The following is a 20,377-nucleotide window of genomic DNA, read 5'->3' as shown; positions in this document are numbered from 1 at the left end:
AATGCATACGATAAATGTCTATCAACTAATGTAGTCGATGAGGAATTCACATTCGGAATACAAGTTTGTATATTTTTAAATATGCTCTTTGTATCTGAATATCCTGCAAATGGAAATTATATATCTATGAATAACGGCTTAATTTTCCACACTTGCAAAATGCGGTTACTTTTTTACGCTGATAATTAATTGTTATGGAAAAATATTAACAATATTTCACACACTTTAGTCCTGGGATTTGTTACAGATGATGTTATAGAGGGATTTTATCAATATTCCTATTCACTTTGTCTGTGGCATGCCACTAACCAACTTATTCAATTGTATTAATTTTGATTGTTATTAGCGATACTCCAGTTTCTTCAATTTGTAGTTCATCGAAAGAAATAAAGAAATATTTTTAAATTTAATTTTTAATTTTTTATTATTATTTATTTATGTTAATGCAATATATTATTGCTATCACCAAATGTAAACTTATCATCACCTTCATGAAATTCGACCTGTCCTTTACTATTAATCCATGTAATCTCTGCATGGTCAACATCTCGTATCCAACTCATAAAAGACGACCTCACCTTTATCGTTGTACCATGTAACCTCTATATGGTCGACTCGGTCGCATTTTTATACTCCTCTCGCTGCAGTCCTAAGAAGAAACAGTGCTAATTGTTCACTTTAATTAGCGGTAAGAACTTCTTCTCTTCTTTCATCTGGATCCAAAAAATTAGATGCAAATGTTAGTTTCATATCTAGTACATCGTCGTACCAGAGATCGCATTCGGTAAAAAAGCGAACAAGATAAAGGCTCCATATTTTTTCGCCTTCTCCAGTTGTGTTCATTTTGATTTTTATTAGAGATCGTCTGCAACTAGCGATACTCCATATTCATCAATTTGTAGCTCACCGAAGATAAATTTGTCTTTAACCTCATAAAAGATGACCTCATCTTTATCGTTGTACCATGTAATCTCTTAAGAAGAACAGTTACTAACTGTTCTTCGATTAGCATTAAGAACACCTTCTCTTCTTTCATCTGCATCCAAAAATTAGATGCTAGTTCCATATCTGGTACATCGTTGTACCAGAGATCGCATTCTTGAAATTGATCTTGAACATACACAAGAAAATTAAAGGAAATATTTAGTTACACGTTTATAAACTTTGAATAAAAAAACCTAATATTTAGGAATTCATCCTCCTCCTCCATAAACATCGTCATTGACTCGTATTGTTGTTGTCTCTGTTGTAGCAGATTTCACCTCGATGTAATGTATGCAAATTTGTGTTTATTCTGAAAATGCCTAAATATATTTTCAAATAACTCTTAACATTTTTCAAGCTATGACAGTATTTTATGTTTAATTTAAATTTCCCTCCTATTATAATAAAAACAATTAAACATTTTGTTTAAAACTTTACAAGTGGTTTATCGATAAGAGCCTTAGCTTCTAACCGTTTAAGTCAATACTCCCGTACACATAATAACATTTCTCTTGTCAACATTTTCCATGTTCTAAATATATCATGGACCACTCACTGTTTAAGAGGATTATCACTAAAGCCTTCAATGAACACTTTTCTTACTCTTTCGTTTGAACAATCAAATTCTTCTGTACTTTGTGGAGGCAGTCCATCAATATGGCCTCTTACTTCTTTGTGGGGCCTATCCTCTTAAAGTCTCTTAAGTCGTATTGATATGAATTAGAAAGACCTTCGTTTGGACCTCTTCTTTTAAAGCTCTACGCTTGTTTTTTTCATTTTCCTCTCTTTCTTATCCTTTTTCTTCATTTCTTTCTCTATCACTGTCTCCACCAGTTAAGTGTTCACTGAAATTATATCTAAATCGTTTGATCCAAAGAAAAATCTTCGTTTTCGAATATATTCAGGAAATCATTGTCTAAAACCAATGGTTGTGTCAATGTTACTTTCTTTGGTGAAAATTATATTGATCGTCACTATTATAATATATTTGTTCTGGCAAATATCAGATCTAACCTCACATCTATAGCCATTTTTAATAGAAGTCATTTTAAAATTGAGTTAAAAGTAAGCTCGCATTGTACTGAGAGATACACATATGTAGCTCTGTGGTGGATGCTGTTATATCATTTAAAATAAAACTAATTTTGTTTCGGTATATTGTATTTGTATTTTACAACATTATTTTTGACCCCCTTAGCTTTTAGATCTTCTGTTTTAAACGAATACACCTTAAACCTATAAATACTTTCATAAGTATTCCTTCATTTTCATCTTTCATCATTTGTAATACTTTCTTATTCTATTCTGATATACCAAAGTGTTTATTATATTCGTTTTCTGAAGTGTCGAATCTTGAATCGATGTCATTAATTATATTTTTATAAAAATCTTCTGCTTCTGTTGTAGAAACGGATGTCATTCCCATAATATAAACTAAGGATAAAATGGAATTCAATGGGTTCAAAGTATAAGAACTTCCAGAATTTCTATAAGATCCTTTTTAGATGTGTTGGTTGTGATAATTTCAGACATGGTTTAAATTTCCAAAAATTGTTTCGTCCTGTGAAATAAATTAAATTCAAAAGGGTGAAATATGTTTTTCGCTTATAGGAAAATAACTTCAACAGTTTTCATGCTATGACAGTCTTTTATGTCTCATTTTAATTTTCAAATAATGTTTCTTCATATAATATTTAATTTAATCTGATAAGAAAATAATATATAATTTCTAATTCCAGCATTGTTTTAACTCCAAATGTTATCATTCTCTCGCATTTTAATATATTTTTGTTTTCAATAACTAGGTTATGGATCATATGACTTTCTAGATCTCTCTTCTGCCAATTTACAGCCGTACCCTTATATACTACTTCGGCTGGGCCTTTTCTCTTTAATGTTATTTAATTAATATTTTTGGCTCAATAAAAACATAAATAAAAGTATTTAACAAATTAATAAATTTTGATCCATGGTTGATTTTGTGGTGTTATCTATCTCGCGACGTTGATCGGATAAAACTTTAAACAAGACTAACTTCGCTCAATATACATATATGAGTGAGTTAGTTGTAACGTATTCAATGTTGGATCTGTGTTTATTAGAATCTGGTTGATTAGCCATTAGAACTTTTCTCGGCAACTTTGGCGTAAGATGCCTACTCTTTTCAGTATATTCATTACTCTCAAAAGTCTGACTAGAGACTCCTTTGAAATATGATGTTTTGTTTGTCTCTGTATTTAGGAAGACGAGGAGCTCTTATTCTTCTTCTTACGGTTATTCTCAGTCTTATTCTATTTGTTTCAGAATTTCTGATATAATCCAATTAAGAGTCTGAACACTCATCTGCATTTACGTGCCGATGTTGCTGAAAACTCCAATTTTCCCTTTACATTTTTGACAAATGGTCATGGAACCCACAAACTCACTATTGCAATGTGAAGATGTTTAAAGGTTCGGAACGGCTTGCGAACTGATCAATAAAATTACGCTGTAACTTTAATATTTAATTTTGTTCCATGGTTTGTTGAATTGCATCCGAGTTCAACTGGGAGTTTGCGGATCAGTGTGTCTACAACAAGATTAAACAGTACTGTAGACTTAGGGTCTCCTTGTTTTAACCCGCTGACGGATAAAACTAATTGATCCGTTTCTCAATTATCCCCCGCAAACTTGATGCTGGATGTTTCATACAATTAACCTATATTGACCAGCTCCTGTGGTAGCCCGTACGATTCTAGATTCCCCAAAATAACTTTGTGGGAAAGTAATGACAACCTATGTGACAAAATGCAAAATTCTGATGGTGTTTTCTAGGTTAGGTTACGTGGGTTGCTCGAGTTCTCTCGGAGCCCTATCAATTTTGTTATGGTCGTCACTGGAGTGTGAATATCCTTATATATATACCTATTTACCATCTGCAGATACGTCTCTGTATAATGTTAATTATTTATGTTTTTTTTTTATAAAATTTTGCGTTAAAACTCGTAAGCAGATCGAATACAAATTATTCGATCGATCGTGAGTTTAGAATTAAAATTCAATTAAATTAAACTTTTTTGCATACTTTTTAAGGCTTTTTAATCTCCCTCTCCTCACACACAAATTTACAAACTAAAATTAATGCTTTTAATACAAAAATCTCACTATTGCAAATTAATTATTATTATTAATAAAATACCAATAAATTTATCTTATTTCCAATTTGCAAATTATTCTTGAAATGCAGCTGTGATAAAAAACAAAATAATAGGAAATCTCTGTTTCTACTGTTCAATTAATAAGAAAAGAAATATAATAAAAACTCTTAATACTTGCAAATAGATAATAATAAAAATCTTAATAAATAATCAAAAATTAAGAAAATTAAGAAAAAAAAAAAAAAAATATTTTTAAGTCTAGAAAAATAAAACTCTACAATTAATAATTGATAATGAAGCTTGTCATTAACTGGATGTAAAATAAATTATGTAAAAAATTATTTAAATAATTTGCAGATTTTTTTTCTGAATAATAAATAAAAAATATTAATTACAATGTCAAAAGATTTTAAGAAAAAAGAAAAATCCTTAACAAATAATTTTATAAATCATTACTAAAAATCTTTTAAATTTTAAATAAAAACGCAAAATTTAAAAAAAACAAGTCATTCCATTTACAAAAATTATTTTAAATTAATTTATAAATATTTTAAAATATTAAATTATTAATTTCGAAATCCTAAAATGCCAAATTATAAAAAGAAAAATAAATTAAACTTATAAATTTATTTTAAACAGTCATAGAAAATTAATTAAAAAAAAAACTTTTTTTCTTTAAAAATGTAAAAATAAATATTATTTTAACTTTAGTTAATTTAACATTATTATAAATATTTTATATGACTTTGAAATTAATTTTAAGTAACAGCATTCCTTAAACAATTTTAAACTTTAAGTTCAAAATTTTCAATACTCAAATTACTTCTAAAGCCCAATTTAAAAAAAATCATATATATTTTAAATATTCTCTTTTAAATCTTTAAAATCCAGTAAAAGCATTTAAATCCAATTATTTATTTTAATAAAAAATAAGTTTTTTTTTAAATAATAATTTTGATATAATTTTAAATTTATATATTTTTTTAAAAAATTTGATTTTTTTGCCTATATAAATAACATAAATACCTAGATACTGCTTTATTTTCTATATTTGTAAACATCTTTGTATATTTTTATACTTATAGATATTGAAAGAAATTATATCTAAAATAATGTATAAATAAATAAAATAATTAAGTAATAAAGTTTAATTGCAAAAATATGTCCATAAATAAAAAATTTCAAATGTTTTATTTCAATGTGTGTAAAAAGAAAATTAAAAAAGTGTTGCGGTAAGACAAAAGAAAACATCATACGCCGTACTCAACTCTATATTGTGTAAATTTTGTTCATAAAGATCGAATCAGAACTTTTGAAAATATCGATTTTTTTAAAATGTATTTTACTATAGTATTGTATTGGAATTTAAAACATTAAAACGTTCTCCTGAAAAGTACAAATAACAACTTATGTATGTATATACTTTTGTCTTTTTACCACAGAATTATTGTTTAATATTCAGAAACTCAGTTTAATAGACGTAGTTACTTAATGTTCCTGTGGTATCATACTATCTGAAAATGAACGCTACCACTGCTGTCAAATTGATGTTTTTACCAAAAAATGTTATGGTTTTTAACGGAAGTTCCGGTAAAAAACGCTTTGTAGTGGTTTGTGGGAAATTGTGAAGATTTGTCTATACATAGTTAATTAATTAGTTAGTTAGGTAGTTAGTTAGTTAGTTAGTTAGTTAGTTAGTAGTAGTTAGTTAGTTAGTTAGTTAGTAGTTAGTTAGTTAGTTAGTTAGTTAGTTAGTTAGTTAGTTAGTTAGTTAGTTAGTTAGTTAGTTAGTTAGTTAGTTAGTAGTAGTTAGTTAGTTAGTTAGTTAGTTAGTTAGTTAGTTAGTTAGTTGTTCGTTCGTTCTTCTTTCGTTCGTTCGTTCGTTCGTTCGTTTCGTTCGTTCGTTCGTTCGTTCGTTCGTTCGTTCGTTCGTTCGTTCGTTCGTTCGTCGTTCGTTCTTCGTTCGTTAGTTCGTTCGTTCGTTCGTTCGTTCGTTAGTTAGTTCGTTTAGTTTGAAAGGAGGATGAATGTGACATTAAATCCGAAGAAATACGCCAAGACCTCCATCAGGCCTGTTGTGCGCTCCCGTACTTATGCCTAAGGTGGGAATCAAACCCACGACTTCCATTTAACTGACTAGAACACTAACCACTAACCTACCGGAGGCCACATCCTTAACCCTTAGTAAGTCCATAGTCTAGTCTATAGTCTAGTCTATAGTCTAGTCTATAGTCTAGTCTATAGTCTAGTCTATAGTCTAGTCTATAGTGTAGTCTATAGTCTAGTCTATAGTCTAGTCTATAGTCTAGTCTATAGTCTAGTCTATAGTCTAGTCTATAGTCTAGTCTATAGTCTAGTCTATAGTCTAGTCTATAGTCTAGTCTATAGTCTAGTCTATAGTCTAGTCTACAGTCTAGTCTATAGTCTAGTCTATAGTCTAGTCTATAGTCTAGTCTATAGTCTAGTCTATAGTCTAGTCTATAGTCTAGTCTATAGTCTAGTCTATAGTCTAGTCGATAGTCTAGTCTACAGTCTGGTCTATAGTCTAGTCTATAGCCTAGTCTATAGTCTACTCTATAGTCTAGTCTATAGTCTAGTCTATAGTCTAGTCTATAGTCTAGTCTATAGTCTAGTCTATAGTCTAGTCTATAGTCTAGTCTATAGTCTAGTCTATAGTCTAGTCTATAGTCTAGTCTATAGTCTAGTCTATAGTCTAGTCTATAGTCTAGTCTATAGTCTAGTCTATATTCTAGTCTATAGTCTAGTCTATAGTCTAGTCGATAGTCTAGTCTATAGTCTAGTCTATGGTCTAGTCTATAGTCTAGTCTATAGTCTAGTCTATAGTCTAGTCTATGGTCTAGTCTATAGTCTAGTATATAGTCTAGCCTGGTCTATAGCTTATTCCACAGTCTAGTTGTTGTTATTGATTAAATTTGATGTTTTCTAGTGGTTTTTGCAAAAACCTAGATCTGACAATTTCTATCGGTTTTTGTTACATAATTTGGCGGGAAATAGAGGGAAAAGATGGCAACACTGATCGCTACTGCGATAATCGTATTTAATTTCGACGAAAGCCTACCAGTTACAAAATATGTCGGGGCATTCAAACAAGTGGTCTGTCTAAATTCCGAAGTCTTATGGATAAAAAATAAGTTTGGTAAAACAGTAGAATTTCATTCAAACGATTTTGTCGTTCCAATAAACTTCGAAGTATGTAAAAAATAGATCTCATTTTTATTAAAAGTCGAAGTAAAGAAGATAATGTCAAATTGAATGAATTTTTTAGACCTGAATTGATGACCGGGGTTTAGATCTTAAGTTGTCGCTAACAATGATAAATGGTACAGCATTTAGAGTAAGTTTGAAATATATTTTTATTATATTTTTTAAATATAAATAATAAAATATAACTAAAATTTATTACTCAAATCTAAATTGTTATGTAAAAACATAATTTGGTTTACAATAGTGGGATTTCTTTCCACTTCTGATCCCACTTCTGATATTGAGTTTAGTGCCTTTGAAAAAAGTCTTTCCGATGTTTCCGAACTGGCTGGTATGGCCAAAACAAATGTACTTAGTTTGTACAGTAAAGGGTATTCTCGTTTGTGTGAATTCCACCACTCCAATGGATCGAATTCCTTGTAGTATAAGATCGTCTGGCTTTCATATCTTATGATTTCATTCAATATTTTATCATCGCTCTCTGGTGGATTAACAGCAATTTGGACGAAATCATTAAAAGCATCATCATTGTCATTTTCAAGTTCCTGAATATTATTTGAGATAGGTCCTGTATTTTCCTCGTTCCTCTTTATCATTTCCTTGCAGCTTTTGTGAATATAATCCTTTTCATTTTGATCAAAATTCTTCAATTTATTTGCTGGTGGAAATAAAAAGAGTGCAATTTTGTGGAAGTCCTTAATGTTTTCATCAATAATCGTATCCATAAAATGTAGAAGATTCTCCTTTAATACTTTTCTAAATTCCGAATCACTTGAATTTATTCTGCCAGTTACGATTTTCAGTCGTCTTATTTGAGGATATACTTGATGGATTGTTGGACAATTCTTTCCTTCCAAAAGCCTCACAACTTCCTCGAAAGGTTTTAAAACATCAATTATATCATTGATGTGCTCCAAATTAAGGTTAGACATTATGCAAATCTCTGGTTTATCTTGTAATATGTGTTTAATATCAGACCAATTTTGTTGAACTGATCTCATGATATAAAAATATGGAGTAAAGTTTTTCAAAGTATCGTTAAAGCTGATGTTAAGACCTGACTCTTTGAAATGCTTAGCTATATTGAAACAACCCATCATCAATGCATGTACTTTGGGTGTACTGTAAATGGCTTTTTCTAATACCTGCCTTAGAAGGTGATTAATGCAGAATATGTTGTTATCCTTTTCGAATGCTGATTTCATATATGAGCCTCTTTTAGTAACAATTGATACCGTATCATTTAATTTGCAATTGAAGTCCATTAATATTTTATTGACTTCATTCCGTATATTTCTTCCTTCAAAAATAATATAGAGTTAAAATTAATAAAAATCGACTGTAAGAAATGCTATAAGAAACTTACCACTAAGTCTCTCGCTTTCCATTTCAACTATCCCTAGGGTTTTGTGAATTAACTTTCCATCTTTAATATAATGCACTGCAACACCAACGTATAAGGATTTCGTAAAGTTGTCGGTCCATAAATCGCATGAGATATTAAGTCCCACTTCTTTTATTAAAATTAATTCGCCTTTAAGAATTTTGTGTTCGTTCTCATAAAGATTTGTAATATTTTGTAATACCGTTTCTGAGTCTGGCATGAGGCTTTTTACATCTAAATTTCTTCCAAATTTGTCACCAGTTTTAACACAAAAATCAAGCAATTTTAATAAGCCTTCGTCATTGGTTATATTATTAAATGGTCTACAATTAAGAACCATCCACTGAACAACCAATTTAGTGAGTTTTTGTGTCAAATCATTCGTCGTTTGGAATTTTTCTATATCGCACATTTTCACTCTATCTATATGAACACGTCTATTGAGAAAGAACTCACGAATTAAATAAGATACAAATTGCTTTGTTCATGGAGTTTTATTTTATTTTGTGAAGGATTTTCGAGGTAGGTATAGTTCAGGCAGGTAATATTTAAGTTTTGTAAAAAACTGGTTGAACAATATTATATTTTTAATTCTACGAAAATTATTTTCTAATTACAACATATGGGTACCAGGTAAAACATATGGGTATTTCTATGAAAAACTAAACCCTTCAAAATGGTTTTACGATAAAGTACCAATAATTCCACAATAACATCCCATTATTGCAGGAGAATTCACAAAGAATTACCAGTTGGAAAACGGAAAGTACCTGACGTACGGTTTTAAAAAGTACCAGTAGAATAGCAAATAGTTCACTCTTATAGATTTTAATTCTACCAGGATCTTAATTGTCTGATTTTATGTTTCTGGAACAAATATACAGACAAATCAAAAAGTACCAGAAAGTGTCCTTTTATAGATTTTCATATAATCAGTCAAATTGGCGTTTTTACTTCAATATTACAAAGGATTCAAATTCCAGCAGTTCGGCAAAGAGTCAATGGATCCGAAAAAGAAAAAGTGATTTCCACTAACGTCTAACCACCTGGTTGGCTCTAATTCATCTTACGTCAGGGATGTACTTTTTGTAAACGAGGGTGAAGATAATCGTCACTTGAAATATAAAAAACAAACTTAAACTTTTTGTCTGTCTCCTCGTAATCTATGGGGTGGCGATTGACTTCCTCGTAGGACAAGCACATGTTAAAGTAGCTAGTCACCTGGGTAGTCGGTGGCTAAGGGTAACTTAAAGTGGTAGGTTCAATAGGTAGTTTGGGACTGTCCGGCCAAACTGCTGGGATAGTACCAGTTAAAGAACAACAAGTTAGAGTGCTATATTTGGCTGAGCCGAATCAAAAGCAAAATTTCTATACATAAAAGCTATATTGCAGTCAACTTTTGTATCTATATCGTAATTTAGTATAAGTAATGTGCGTTTAAGTGATTTTCGGAAGGTGACCTTGTATGGGCAGATCAGAAAAAAATTTCAGAGTAACATTTCTGTATATAAGGGCAATACTTGTACTAAATTTTATATGAATATCTGTATTTAATAATGAGGCATGTGTTTTTAAGTAATTTTCAGGAGAGGAACTTGTAGGGGAGCTATGACCAATTTTAGACCGATCGGAAAACAATTTCATAGTAATATTTCTGTATATAAGGGCAATACTTGTACCAAATTTTATATGGATATATTAATTTAGTAATAAGTTATGTGCGTTTAAGTGATTTTCGGTAAGGGACCTTGTATGGGAGCTATGACTAATTATGGACCGATCGGAAAAAAATTTTATAGTCATATTTCTGTATATAAGAGCAATACTTATACTAAATTTTATATGTTATATATATTATATATTAATTTAGTAATAAGTTATGTGCGTTTAAGTGATTTTCGGGAAGTGATCTTGTATGGGAGCTATGTCCAATTATGGACCGATCCAGAAATGTTTTTTCTCAATGAATTCTATTGACATAAGATTTTAATTTGTAAAATTTTGTGAAGATATCAACATTCTGGCGGAAGTTATTAACAAAAAACTCATTTTCCGGTAATATGTACTTTTATATGGCAGGTATACGAAATTGTGGACCGATTCCTCCAATTTTCAACTGGGATCAAGCTCTCTTGTAGAAACGAAAGTATGATGATTTTCATGGAATTATATTGCATAGTTTTCGTAAAAATTGCATCAGAATGTGTAAGAAATGCTTATTTTTTCGGAGTTGTTTTAAATTTTGATTCATAACTTTTACAGATGTGAACCGATTTTGTTCATTTTCAATACCAAACAACTTAAGAAAATGAAGTACTTTTTGGGTGAATTTGGTTAATTCTACCGCTTCGTTTTATCGTAGCTAAATCGACTCAGAATTTGATAATGACCCAGAATATATATACTTTGTTGGGTCTCAGATGAATATTTCTTGGTGTTACACACGGAATATACCCTCTATCACCACTGATGGTGGTGGAGGATATAATTAAGCTCAAAATAGGAAGCGAATATTTATCCCTTTTTGACCTTGTAGAATATAATGGCAAATTGAATGAATTTTTCAGAACTGAATTGATGATTCCGGTATAGGTTTTCTCTAACAGTGATCAATGGTACAGCATTTAGTGTAAGTTTGAAATATATTTTTATTAGATTGAAAAATAATATATTTTTTTTGATATAAATAATAAAATATAACTAACATATAGTACTCAAATCTAAATTGTTATGTAAAAACATAATTTGGTTTAAAAAACTGAGATTTCTTCCGACTTTTGATCCCTTTTCTGATAACATGTTGCGTGCCTTTGAAAAAAGTCTTTCCGATATTTTCGAACTGGCTGGTGTTGGCAAAACACACGTACTTAGTTTGTACAATAAAGGGTATTCTCGTTTGTGTGAATTCCACCACTCCAATGGATCGAATTCCTTGTAGTATAAGATCGTCTGGCTTTCATATCTTATGATTTCATTCTGTATTTTATCATCGCTCTCTGGTGGATTAACAGCAATTTGGACGAAATCATTAAAAGCATCATCATTGTCATTTTCAAGTTCCTGAATATTATTTGAGATAGATCCTGTATTTTCCTCGTATCTCTTTAGCATTTCCTTGCAGCTTTTGTGAATATAATCCTTTTCGTTTTGATCAAAATTCTTCAATTTATTTGCTGGTGGAAATAAAAAGAGTGCAATTTTGTGGAAGTCCTTAATGTTTTCATCAATAATCGTATCCATAAAATGTAGAAGATTCCTTTTAAATACTTTTATAAATTTCGAGTCACTTGAATTTATTCTGCAAGTTACGGTTTTCAGTCTTCTTATTTGAGGATAAACTTGATGGATTGTCGGGTAATTCATTTCTTCAAAAAGCCTCGTAACTTCCTCAAAGGGTTTTAAAACATCAATTATTTCATTGATATGAGCCAAATTAAGGTTAGACATTCTGAACATCTCTGGTTTATCTTGTAATATTTGGTTAATATCAGACCAATTTTGCTGAATTGATCTCAACAAATAAAAATTTGAAGTATAGTTTTCCAAAGTAAAGCGGATGCTATGACCTGATTTTATGAAATACTGAGCTATTTCGGAACAAGCTATCGTCACTGCATGTACTTCGGATGTTCTGGAATGGGCTTTTTCTAATACCTGCTTTAGAAGGTGATTAATGCAGAATATGTTGTTATGCTTCTCGAATGCTGAATGCATAACTGGGCACATTTCAGTAACAATTGATACCGTATCACTTAATTTGCAATTGAAGTCCATTAATATTTTATCGACTTTATTCTGTATATTTCTTCCTTAAAAAATAAGAGAGATTTAAAATTAATAAAAATTTACTGTAAGAAATGCTGTAAGAAACTTACCAGTATTGGTCATGCTTTCCATTTCACATATCCCTAGAGTTTTGCGAATTAACTTTCCATCTTTGATATAATGTACTGCAACACCAACGTATAATGTGCTCGTAAAGTTGTTGGCCCATAAATCGCATGAGATATTAAGTCCCACATCTTTTATTAAGTTTAATTCGTCTTTAAGAATTTTATGTTCGTTCTCATAAAGATTTGTAATATTTTGTAATACCATTTCTGAGTCTGGCATGAGGCTTTTTACATCTAAATTTCTTCCAAATTTGTCACCAGTTTTAACACAAAAATCAAGCAAATTTAATAAGCCTTCGTCATTTGATATATTAAATGGTCTGCAATTAAGAGCAATCCACTGAACGACCAATTCAGTGATTTTTTGTTTCAAATCATTCGTCGTTTGGAATTTTTCTATATCGCACATTTTCACTCTATCTATATGAACACGTCTATTGACAAAGAACTCACGAATTAAATAAGATACAAATTGCTTTGTTCATGGAGTTTTATTTTATTTTGTGAAGGATTTTCGAGGTAGGTATAGTTCAGACAGGTAATATTTAAGATATGTAAAAAACTGGTTGAACAATATTATATTTTTAATTCTACGAAAATTATTTTCTAATTACAACATATGGGTAGCAGGTAAAACATATGGGTAATTATATGAAAAATAAAACCCACGACTGAAAAAATAAAACCCATCAAAATGGTTTTACGACAAAGTACCAATAATTTCACAATAACATCTCATTTAATAAGGGCTTCAATATTATAAAGTATTAAAATCCCAGTAGTTCGGCATGCATGCGAAAAAGACATTGATTTCCACGACGTCTAACCACCTGGCTGGCTCTAATTCGTCTTTAGTCAGGGATGTACTCTTTGTAAACGAGGGTGAAGATAATCGTCACTTGAGTGTCCCCTTTGTAAGCGACAGATTGGACACTTAAAAACAAACTTAAACTTTTTGTCTGTCTCTTCGTAATCCATGGGGTGATGATTGACTTCCTCGTAGGACAAGCACATGTTAAAATAGCTACTCACCTGGGCAGTCGGTGGCTAAGGGTTAATTCAAAGTTAGTTAGTTCGGGACTGTCCGATCGAACTACCATTCACTCAGTCCACTGAATGTTTAATTTCATGTTTCTAAGTTCAATATTATCGAAAACTAAAAAATTATCCGGAAAAGTAGCCTTTTATTCATTTTCATTCACTCTGACCCTGAAGTTTAATTTTATGTATCTACGATCGAATTATAGGAAATTTTAGAAGAAGACACAACAGGAAGGGCGAAAAATTCCAGCTGTAGAACGAAAAAGTACCAAAAATTCCATTCCTATGAATTTCCATTCACTCAGGACTCTGAATGTATAATTTTACAATAGATACAATATTTTAGAAAATTTAAAAAGTACCTCTTGAAAAGATAAAAAGTACCAGAAAGTTCCCTTTATAGACTCTCATTTACACCCTTTTATAGATGCTCTACACAAAGGAAAAACCAGTTGAAAGGAAATGAAATTGATACAATCCGTTTTCAAGAGTGAGCTTTCCACGTTTGTTAACATTTAGAAAACAACGTAGCGTTGACACTTTGATAACACATCGTTTTCACTCCCATAAAAATAAATAAATTTTATTAAAAAAATTGTAAATTTTCGTAGTAAGCCACCACCAGTCGTAAATCGAATCTACGTCTATGATTTGACAACATCATGTTTTATTTATCTTTTTGTTGATTTGAAAACGTCGTGTATTGTTGTTGTTGGTTTGAAGGGTCGGTCACTTCCGGAGACCTTTCCTTTACTGAGATTCTTGCAGTGGTCAGTAGAAGAGCGAGCCGGAAGTTTACCAGTCCACTTTACCTTTCCTGGTGTTGTGGCCACTTTGTTAGTGTTTTGAACTCCGCAGCTCGCTTCGAAGACATGAGCGCCTTGTTTTTTGGGATACCACCATCTTGGCCTTTTAGCCGACTGCAGGTTGATGATGCTATCGACACATCACTCTTTTGAGTGCTAGCATCCACCTGTTGTCCCCAGGGAATGTACCAATATAGAACGTCACCAACTGGACCGCATATTCTTTCGAATTTAGCAATGCTTTGTCGGTGCCTTCTGAGTAGGAGCCTCTTCCTTGACGAGAAAGGCGAGAGACCTCAAAGTCCCGTTCCTAGCCTTCTCCTCTCTCGCTCGGCCTGTATTATTAATACCTCGAGGAGGGGCTCTTGGCTTCTCCTCCACGGCAACTTGCCGATTGACCTGTGGACGGTCCCCTTTAATGTCTTTAAATTCCCTTGGCCTCATCGGTAGGGGATGTTATCTTATCAGTCTGAACGTTAGCAAGCTCATCGTCAGTCGGAGATAAATGCCCCAACTTCCCTTTCCTAGCCTTCCCCTCCTTCGTTCGGCCTGTATTATTAATACCTCCTCCATGGCTACTTACCGAACGACCTGTGGAAGGTTCTCACCCAATTGTCAAAAAAGATGGGGGGTATATTGATTTTCCGTTTGCAACACATCGAAATATTGGTCATAGACCCACAAAAGTATATATATTCTGGGTCCTCATTAAATTCTAAGACGATCATGCCATGTCTGTCCGTCTGTCTGTCTGTTGAAAGCACGATAGAGCCCGAATGAAAAGAGCTAGAGGGTTGAAATTTCACATAAATATTTCTTATAGATAAGGTTTGTTTGGTATTGAAAATGGGCAATATCGGTCCACGTTTTCGGATAGCCCCCATACAAGTCGCCTCTCGAAAAGCAGCTTTAACAGCCATAACTTGTTTAAAAATACGAATATAGCGATGAAATTCGACATAAGTAAGTTTCTTACGATCCAAAATCAGTATGCAAAATTTTATGAGGATCGGTCCATAATTGACCCTACCCCCCATATAAGGTCCCCTTTTGAAAATGACTTTAACGCTCATTACTGGCTTAGAAATACTAGTATATAGATTAAATTCGACATAAGTAAGTTTCATACGAGTCAAAATCTATCTAAAAAATTTTATGAGGATCGGTCCATGATTGACCCTACCCCCCATATAAGGTCCCCTTCAGAAAATGACTTTAACGCTCATTACTGGCTTAAAAATACTAGTATATAGATTAAATTCGACATAAGTAAGTTTCATACGAGTCAAAATCTATCTAAAAAATTTTATGAGGATCGGCCCATGATTGACCCTACCCCATATAAGGTCCCCTTCAGAAAATGACTGATAAGCTCATTAATGGTTTAAAAATAAGAGTGAAGCGATGAAATTCGACACAAATAAATTTAAAACGAACCAAATTCTGTCTACCAAATTTTATGAGGATCGACCCATAATTGACCCTACCCCCCTATATAAGGTCCCCTTCAGAAAATTACTTTAACGCTTATAACTGGCCTAAATATACCAGTATTTAGATGAAATTCGACATAAGTAAGTTTTATTCGAGTCAAACGAGGTTTGATGGTGGGTATAAAAGATTCGGCATAGTCGAATATAACACTCTTACTTGTTAAATTTGGTTCTTATATTTTGAATTCCACGAGTATGCAAGAGCAGACGAAATGTGCCTATATAACGCTATGCCTCACATTAATATGTTTACGAAAGTTTTTCTGGATCAGCCCTCAATTGGTCATAGCTCCCATATAAGATCCACTTATATGGGCAGATTTTATCCGGTTTCTCCGGGTCAGTTCGATATACAGCAAAAGGGCCAGATTTTTTTACACAATTATTTATATAATTATATATTATATTTTAATTAACAATTACATTCAATTAATTAAATGTAACATTTTCTCAATGTATGTTTTAATTATTTGAGAGTTTAGAATAATTGACAGTTTTCATATAAAAATTATTGAAACCTTCTAAATATCTACTTGTTTAACCATAACTGGTTGTAGAGTGTGAATGGACTTAAATATATTTAATTTACATCTAAAATACTATCAATTAGTTTTTTAGCCTGTTCTAACTTTTCCTCTAATTCAATATTTATCTGCTTTATTAGTATCTCTTGGGCGTGATTTATCTCTTCGATGTGTTTTTGTTTTTCTTTAAAATACAATAACAATTGTTCTGCGATTTCATTAATCGAGTGACGTTTCTTTTCCATTTCCTGGCGGTAGTGAGAAATGAAAGTTTCTTCACAAATGTAACCATATTTCAAATGCTCTTGACCATCGGCCCAGGTGAAATTATTTGTTTTTGACCATGTATGAACACAGGGTTGATTACCACCTAAATTGTTGGGTTCTCCTTCTTCCCAGTTGGCAAAATTAAATGTTTTACCATTCGAAACCCAGACAAATTTACGCTTTGAATGTTCAGCCGTAGAGGCGGTAGCACCAATCCATAGATCAAGTCCAATGCCTAAAAGTATAAATTGTATTAATGTACTTATTTTATATTGCCTAAACTTACCAAAACGATTTTTTAATAATTTTACTAAATAATAATTTTTATCGGCAGTATCTATTTTTGCTAGAGATAAATTTCTTTTGGCACATTCATGTAAAGCCTCCAACCAGGAATACTAAGTAAATAATTGTTAAATTGATTCTCTTATTTACAGTTTGTTTAATAAATTTACCTCATATTTGTTTTCGATTAAATATTTTGAACCATCCTCGGTTGTGGCCCATTCTGGTGCACTTTTCACCAGAGAGAAAAAAGCAATTAAAGCAAAAATTGACAGATTTCTTATATTCTGTAGATGTTTCATTGTTTGAATTCGTTAAGTAACTGAATATAATGATTTTATAAAATCAAGTTGTCTTGCATGATTTGTGGAAAATAGAGATGGTTCCGTGAGAGTGCAAACAACCTATCTTACGGGTAGCTGCTATATAAGGTCTTGTTAATCGTATTGACTTCTTCCATTCTATTCTTATATTAAATTTGTATAAATTCTCTTGTTTATCAAAAGAAACTGGAATTTATTGATCGTTTTATAAATTTACTCACTTTTTCATCTCAAATACATATCTGTAATAAATAAATTTGTTCAATTTTAATTAAATCACTTTTGCATTGCGCATTTTAAGTGTAATTCCCCTTATTTAAGCGATACACTTTGAACCAATTGTATATTAAGAACAGGTCTACAGAAAGATACACAACATTGAGTTTTAGTGCAATGAATCAGACACAGTTTGTATTTGCAGTGTTTACTTGAATAGGGGTTTAAAAAAATAGCAAATATACCTTTAAAATTTAAAATATTCCTCACCTTGGTATATTCTGATACATTTATACCCTTCAGTTTCCGCTGATATAATGCATTGAAAACCAGCAGTCGAAAAAGAATATCTGAGTGCTTTACCTGTCTTGACGGTAGACTGGAGACGGTGTCAATTTTTGTACATGGCAACAACACCGAAGAGAGCCATATATGACATTTTGATATATCTGACCTTAAACCAACTCTACGAATTTGGTTATTAACCCAAAGCCACTAAGTGAATCCCGAAGAAATCTCAACCAAATGAACATCGAGGACAAAGCCCTTCGGCCAACTGGCCACCCGTTTTACCAGATTATATGGCGTTCTGGTTCGACCCCATGTCAAATCATTTCAAGTCAAGGCATTTGATCATCACCAGTTTATAATCCCGGCAGAGCAGATGTTTTAGTAGCACCTCTTTAACCCGGGATTGCAATACACCAAGATGGGATCTATCATCATGGAAACATGCCCCGGGAGAACCAACAGTCGAGTATGATGTCGAAGTGCTTTACATGTACACATGTGTTGACAGCCTTATTTCTCGACATGTACATGGTTGTACATGGTTCTGCCAGTCGATGTACAAGCACGTTGCTTAAGTATCTTGGTTTACCGCGCACCCCGAAAGGACCTCTTCAATAACCGAGACAAGACAAAGTCCAAAACTTTAGCTTGTGAGATACCGGTTTCAGTGGGAAGTGGTAAGGTAAAAGTTTGATAAAGGTAGTGCAGTTTGACTATCGACAAATATTCATATGTTGCCACGTATATTGAGGTCATATGGTACCCTACAGTCTGACATAATCGCAAATATTTCAGCCTGAAAAAGACGAAAGTTGTGGGGAAGAAGACACCAGAACCAACATCGCAGTTCATTTTTGAATCATATGTAAAGATCGTAGTGGTATATCAGTGTGATAAGTTACCCCTACATCACTGTGATAGATAGATAGATAGATAGATAGATAGATAGATAGATAGATAGATAGATAGATAGATAGATAGATAGATAGATATATAGATAGATAGATAGATAGATAGATAGATAGATAGATAGATAGATAGAAGTAGATAGATAGTAGATAGATAGATAGATCGATAGATAGATAAGATAGATAGATAGATAGATAGATAGATAGATAGATAGATAGATAGATAGATAGATAGATAAGAAGATAGATAGATAGATAGACGTAGATAGATAGATAGATAGATAGATAGCTAGATAGATAGATAGATAGATAGATAGATAGATAGATAGATAGATAGATAGATTAGATAGATAGATAGATAGATAGATAGATAGTGATAGATAGATAGATAGATAGATAGATAGATAGAATAGATAGATAGATAGATAGATAGATAGATAGATAGATAGATAGATAGCTAGATAGATAGATAGATAGATAGATAGATAGATAGATAGATAGATAGATCAGATAGATAGATAGATAGATAGATAGATAGATAGTAGATAGATAGAGATAGATAGATAGATAGATAGATAGATAGATTAGCTAGATAGGATAGATAGATAGATAGATAGATAGATAGATAGATAGATAGATAGATAGATAGATAGATAGATAGATAGATAGATAGATAGATAGATAGATAGATAGATAGATAGATAGATAGATAATCAAAAACTAGTTTATTGTCTAGTCTAATCTCTAGTCTACGGACTAGTTTTTAGATTAGTCTATGGACTAGTCCATGGATTAGTTTATTGACTAGTCTCTAGTATTCTAGCTACTTATTGAGCACTTCTACGGATTAGTCTATAAAATAGTTACTACTGACTATAAGGAGGAATACAATATTGTCAAGTTTATGGACTGGTATATTGACTAGTTTATAAACCAAGTCTAAGTTATGCTATGACTTGTGTATTGACTAGTCTGCGAAATAGCCATTAGATAAGATTGTGGACTAGTCTATGGAAGAGTTTATTAAACAGTCTATTGATTATTTTATGTACTGGTCTATAAACTAGTCCATGGACTGGCCTATATAGTCTATAAATTAGTCGACTAGTCTACGAACTAATCAATAGACAAGATTTCTATTGTCTATAGCTAGTATGTTGATTAGTCTATAGATTAATTATCTGTCAGGTGGTGAGCTATCCGAATATTTACTCTATTGATTGGTTTATGTCACAACAAAGCTGTTTATGGACTAAGATATGGACTTTTCCACATTTCGGTTTATAGACTAGTCTACTGACCATCCTTTTGGTTACTCTATAGACTAGTCTACAGACAATTATGGAGATTGGTTTATGGACTACACTGTTGACTAATGGGCATTATAGCGACTAGTCAATTGACTACTTAGCAATAGTTTTTGTTAAAAATATTTCTTGCTACGGCTAGAAATAGCACTAATCGTACGTGGACCAGCCTAATATTATAATTTAAATTTCATGTATAATTAATGAATTGTAGAAATCAACTATTATCAGATTTAATAAAATTAGATTAATATAACAGCAATATTTTCTTGAGTGTACAAATAGAAGTACTC

General features: G+C 31.8%; 1 protein-coding gene across 1 annotated transcript; it reads right to left on the bottom strand.

Moving 5' to 3' along the window:
- Nucleotides 1-16,359: 16,359 nt before the first annotated feature.
- LOC119613900 (lectin subunit alpha-like) lies at nucleotides 16,360-17,554 on the bottom strand. The gene is made up of 3 exons (XM_037969971.1): nucleotides 17,210-17,554; nucleotides 17,041-17,152; nucleotides 16,360-16,989 (listed from the first exon to the last, which is right to left on the bottom strand). The coding sequence occupies exons 1-3, from the start codon at nucleotides 17,339-17,341 to the stop codon at nucleotides 16,544-16,546; spliced, it is 690 nt and encodes a 229-aa protein (XP_037825899.1). The 5' UTR covers nucleotides 17,342-17,554; the 3' UTR covers nucleotides 16,360-16,543.
- Between the last annotated feature and the right edge of the window lie 2,823 nt (nucleotides 17,555-20,377).

This window comes from Lucilia sericata, unplaced genomic scaffold (genome assembly GCF_015586225.1).
Source record: "Lucilia sericata isolate MDLA Ls3-8-SP2 unplaced genomic scaffold, ASM1558622v1 Contig002413F_arrow, whole genome shotgun sequence".
NCBI classification, from domain to species: Eukaryota; Metazoa; Arthropoda; class Insecta; order Diptera; family Calliphoridae; genus Lucilia; species Lucilia sericata.
The sequence above is the reverse complement of the archived record's forward strand: the minus strand, read 5'-3'. Positions and strand labels throughout refer to the sequence as shown.

Excerpts from the sequence above, each read along its gene's own strand:
- LOC119613900 (XM_037969971.1), bottom strand. The coding sequence starts at position 17,341 with ATGAAACATCTACAGAATATAAGAAATCTGTCAATTTTTGCTTTAATT. Across the intron at positions 17,153-17,209 it reads TAATCGAAAACAAATATGAG|TATTCCTGGTTGGAGGCTTT; the intron begins GTAAATTTATTA and ends TTATTTACTTAG. Across the intron at positions 16,990-17,040 it reads ATTATTAAAAAATCGTTTTG|GCATTGGACTTGATCTATGG; the intron begins GTAAGTTTAGGC and ends TTATACTTTTAG.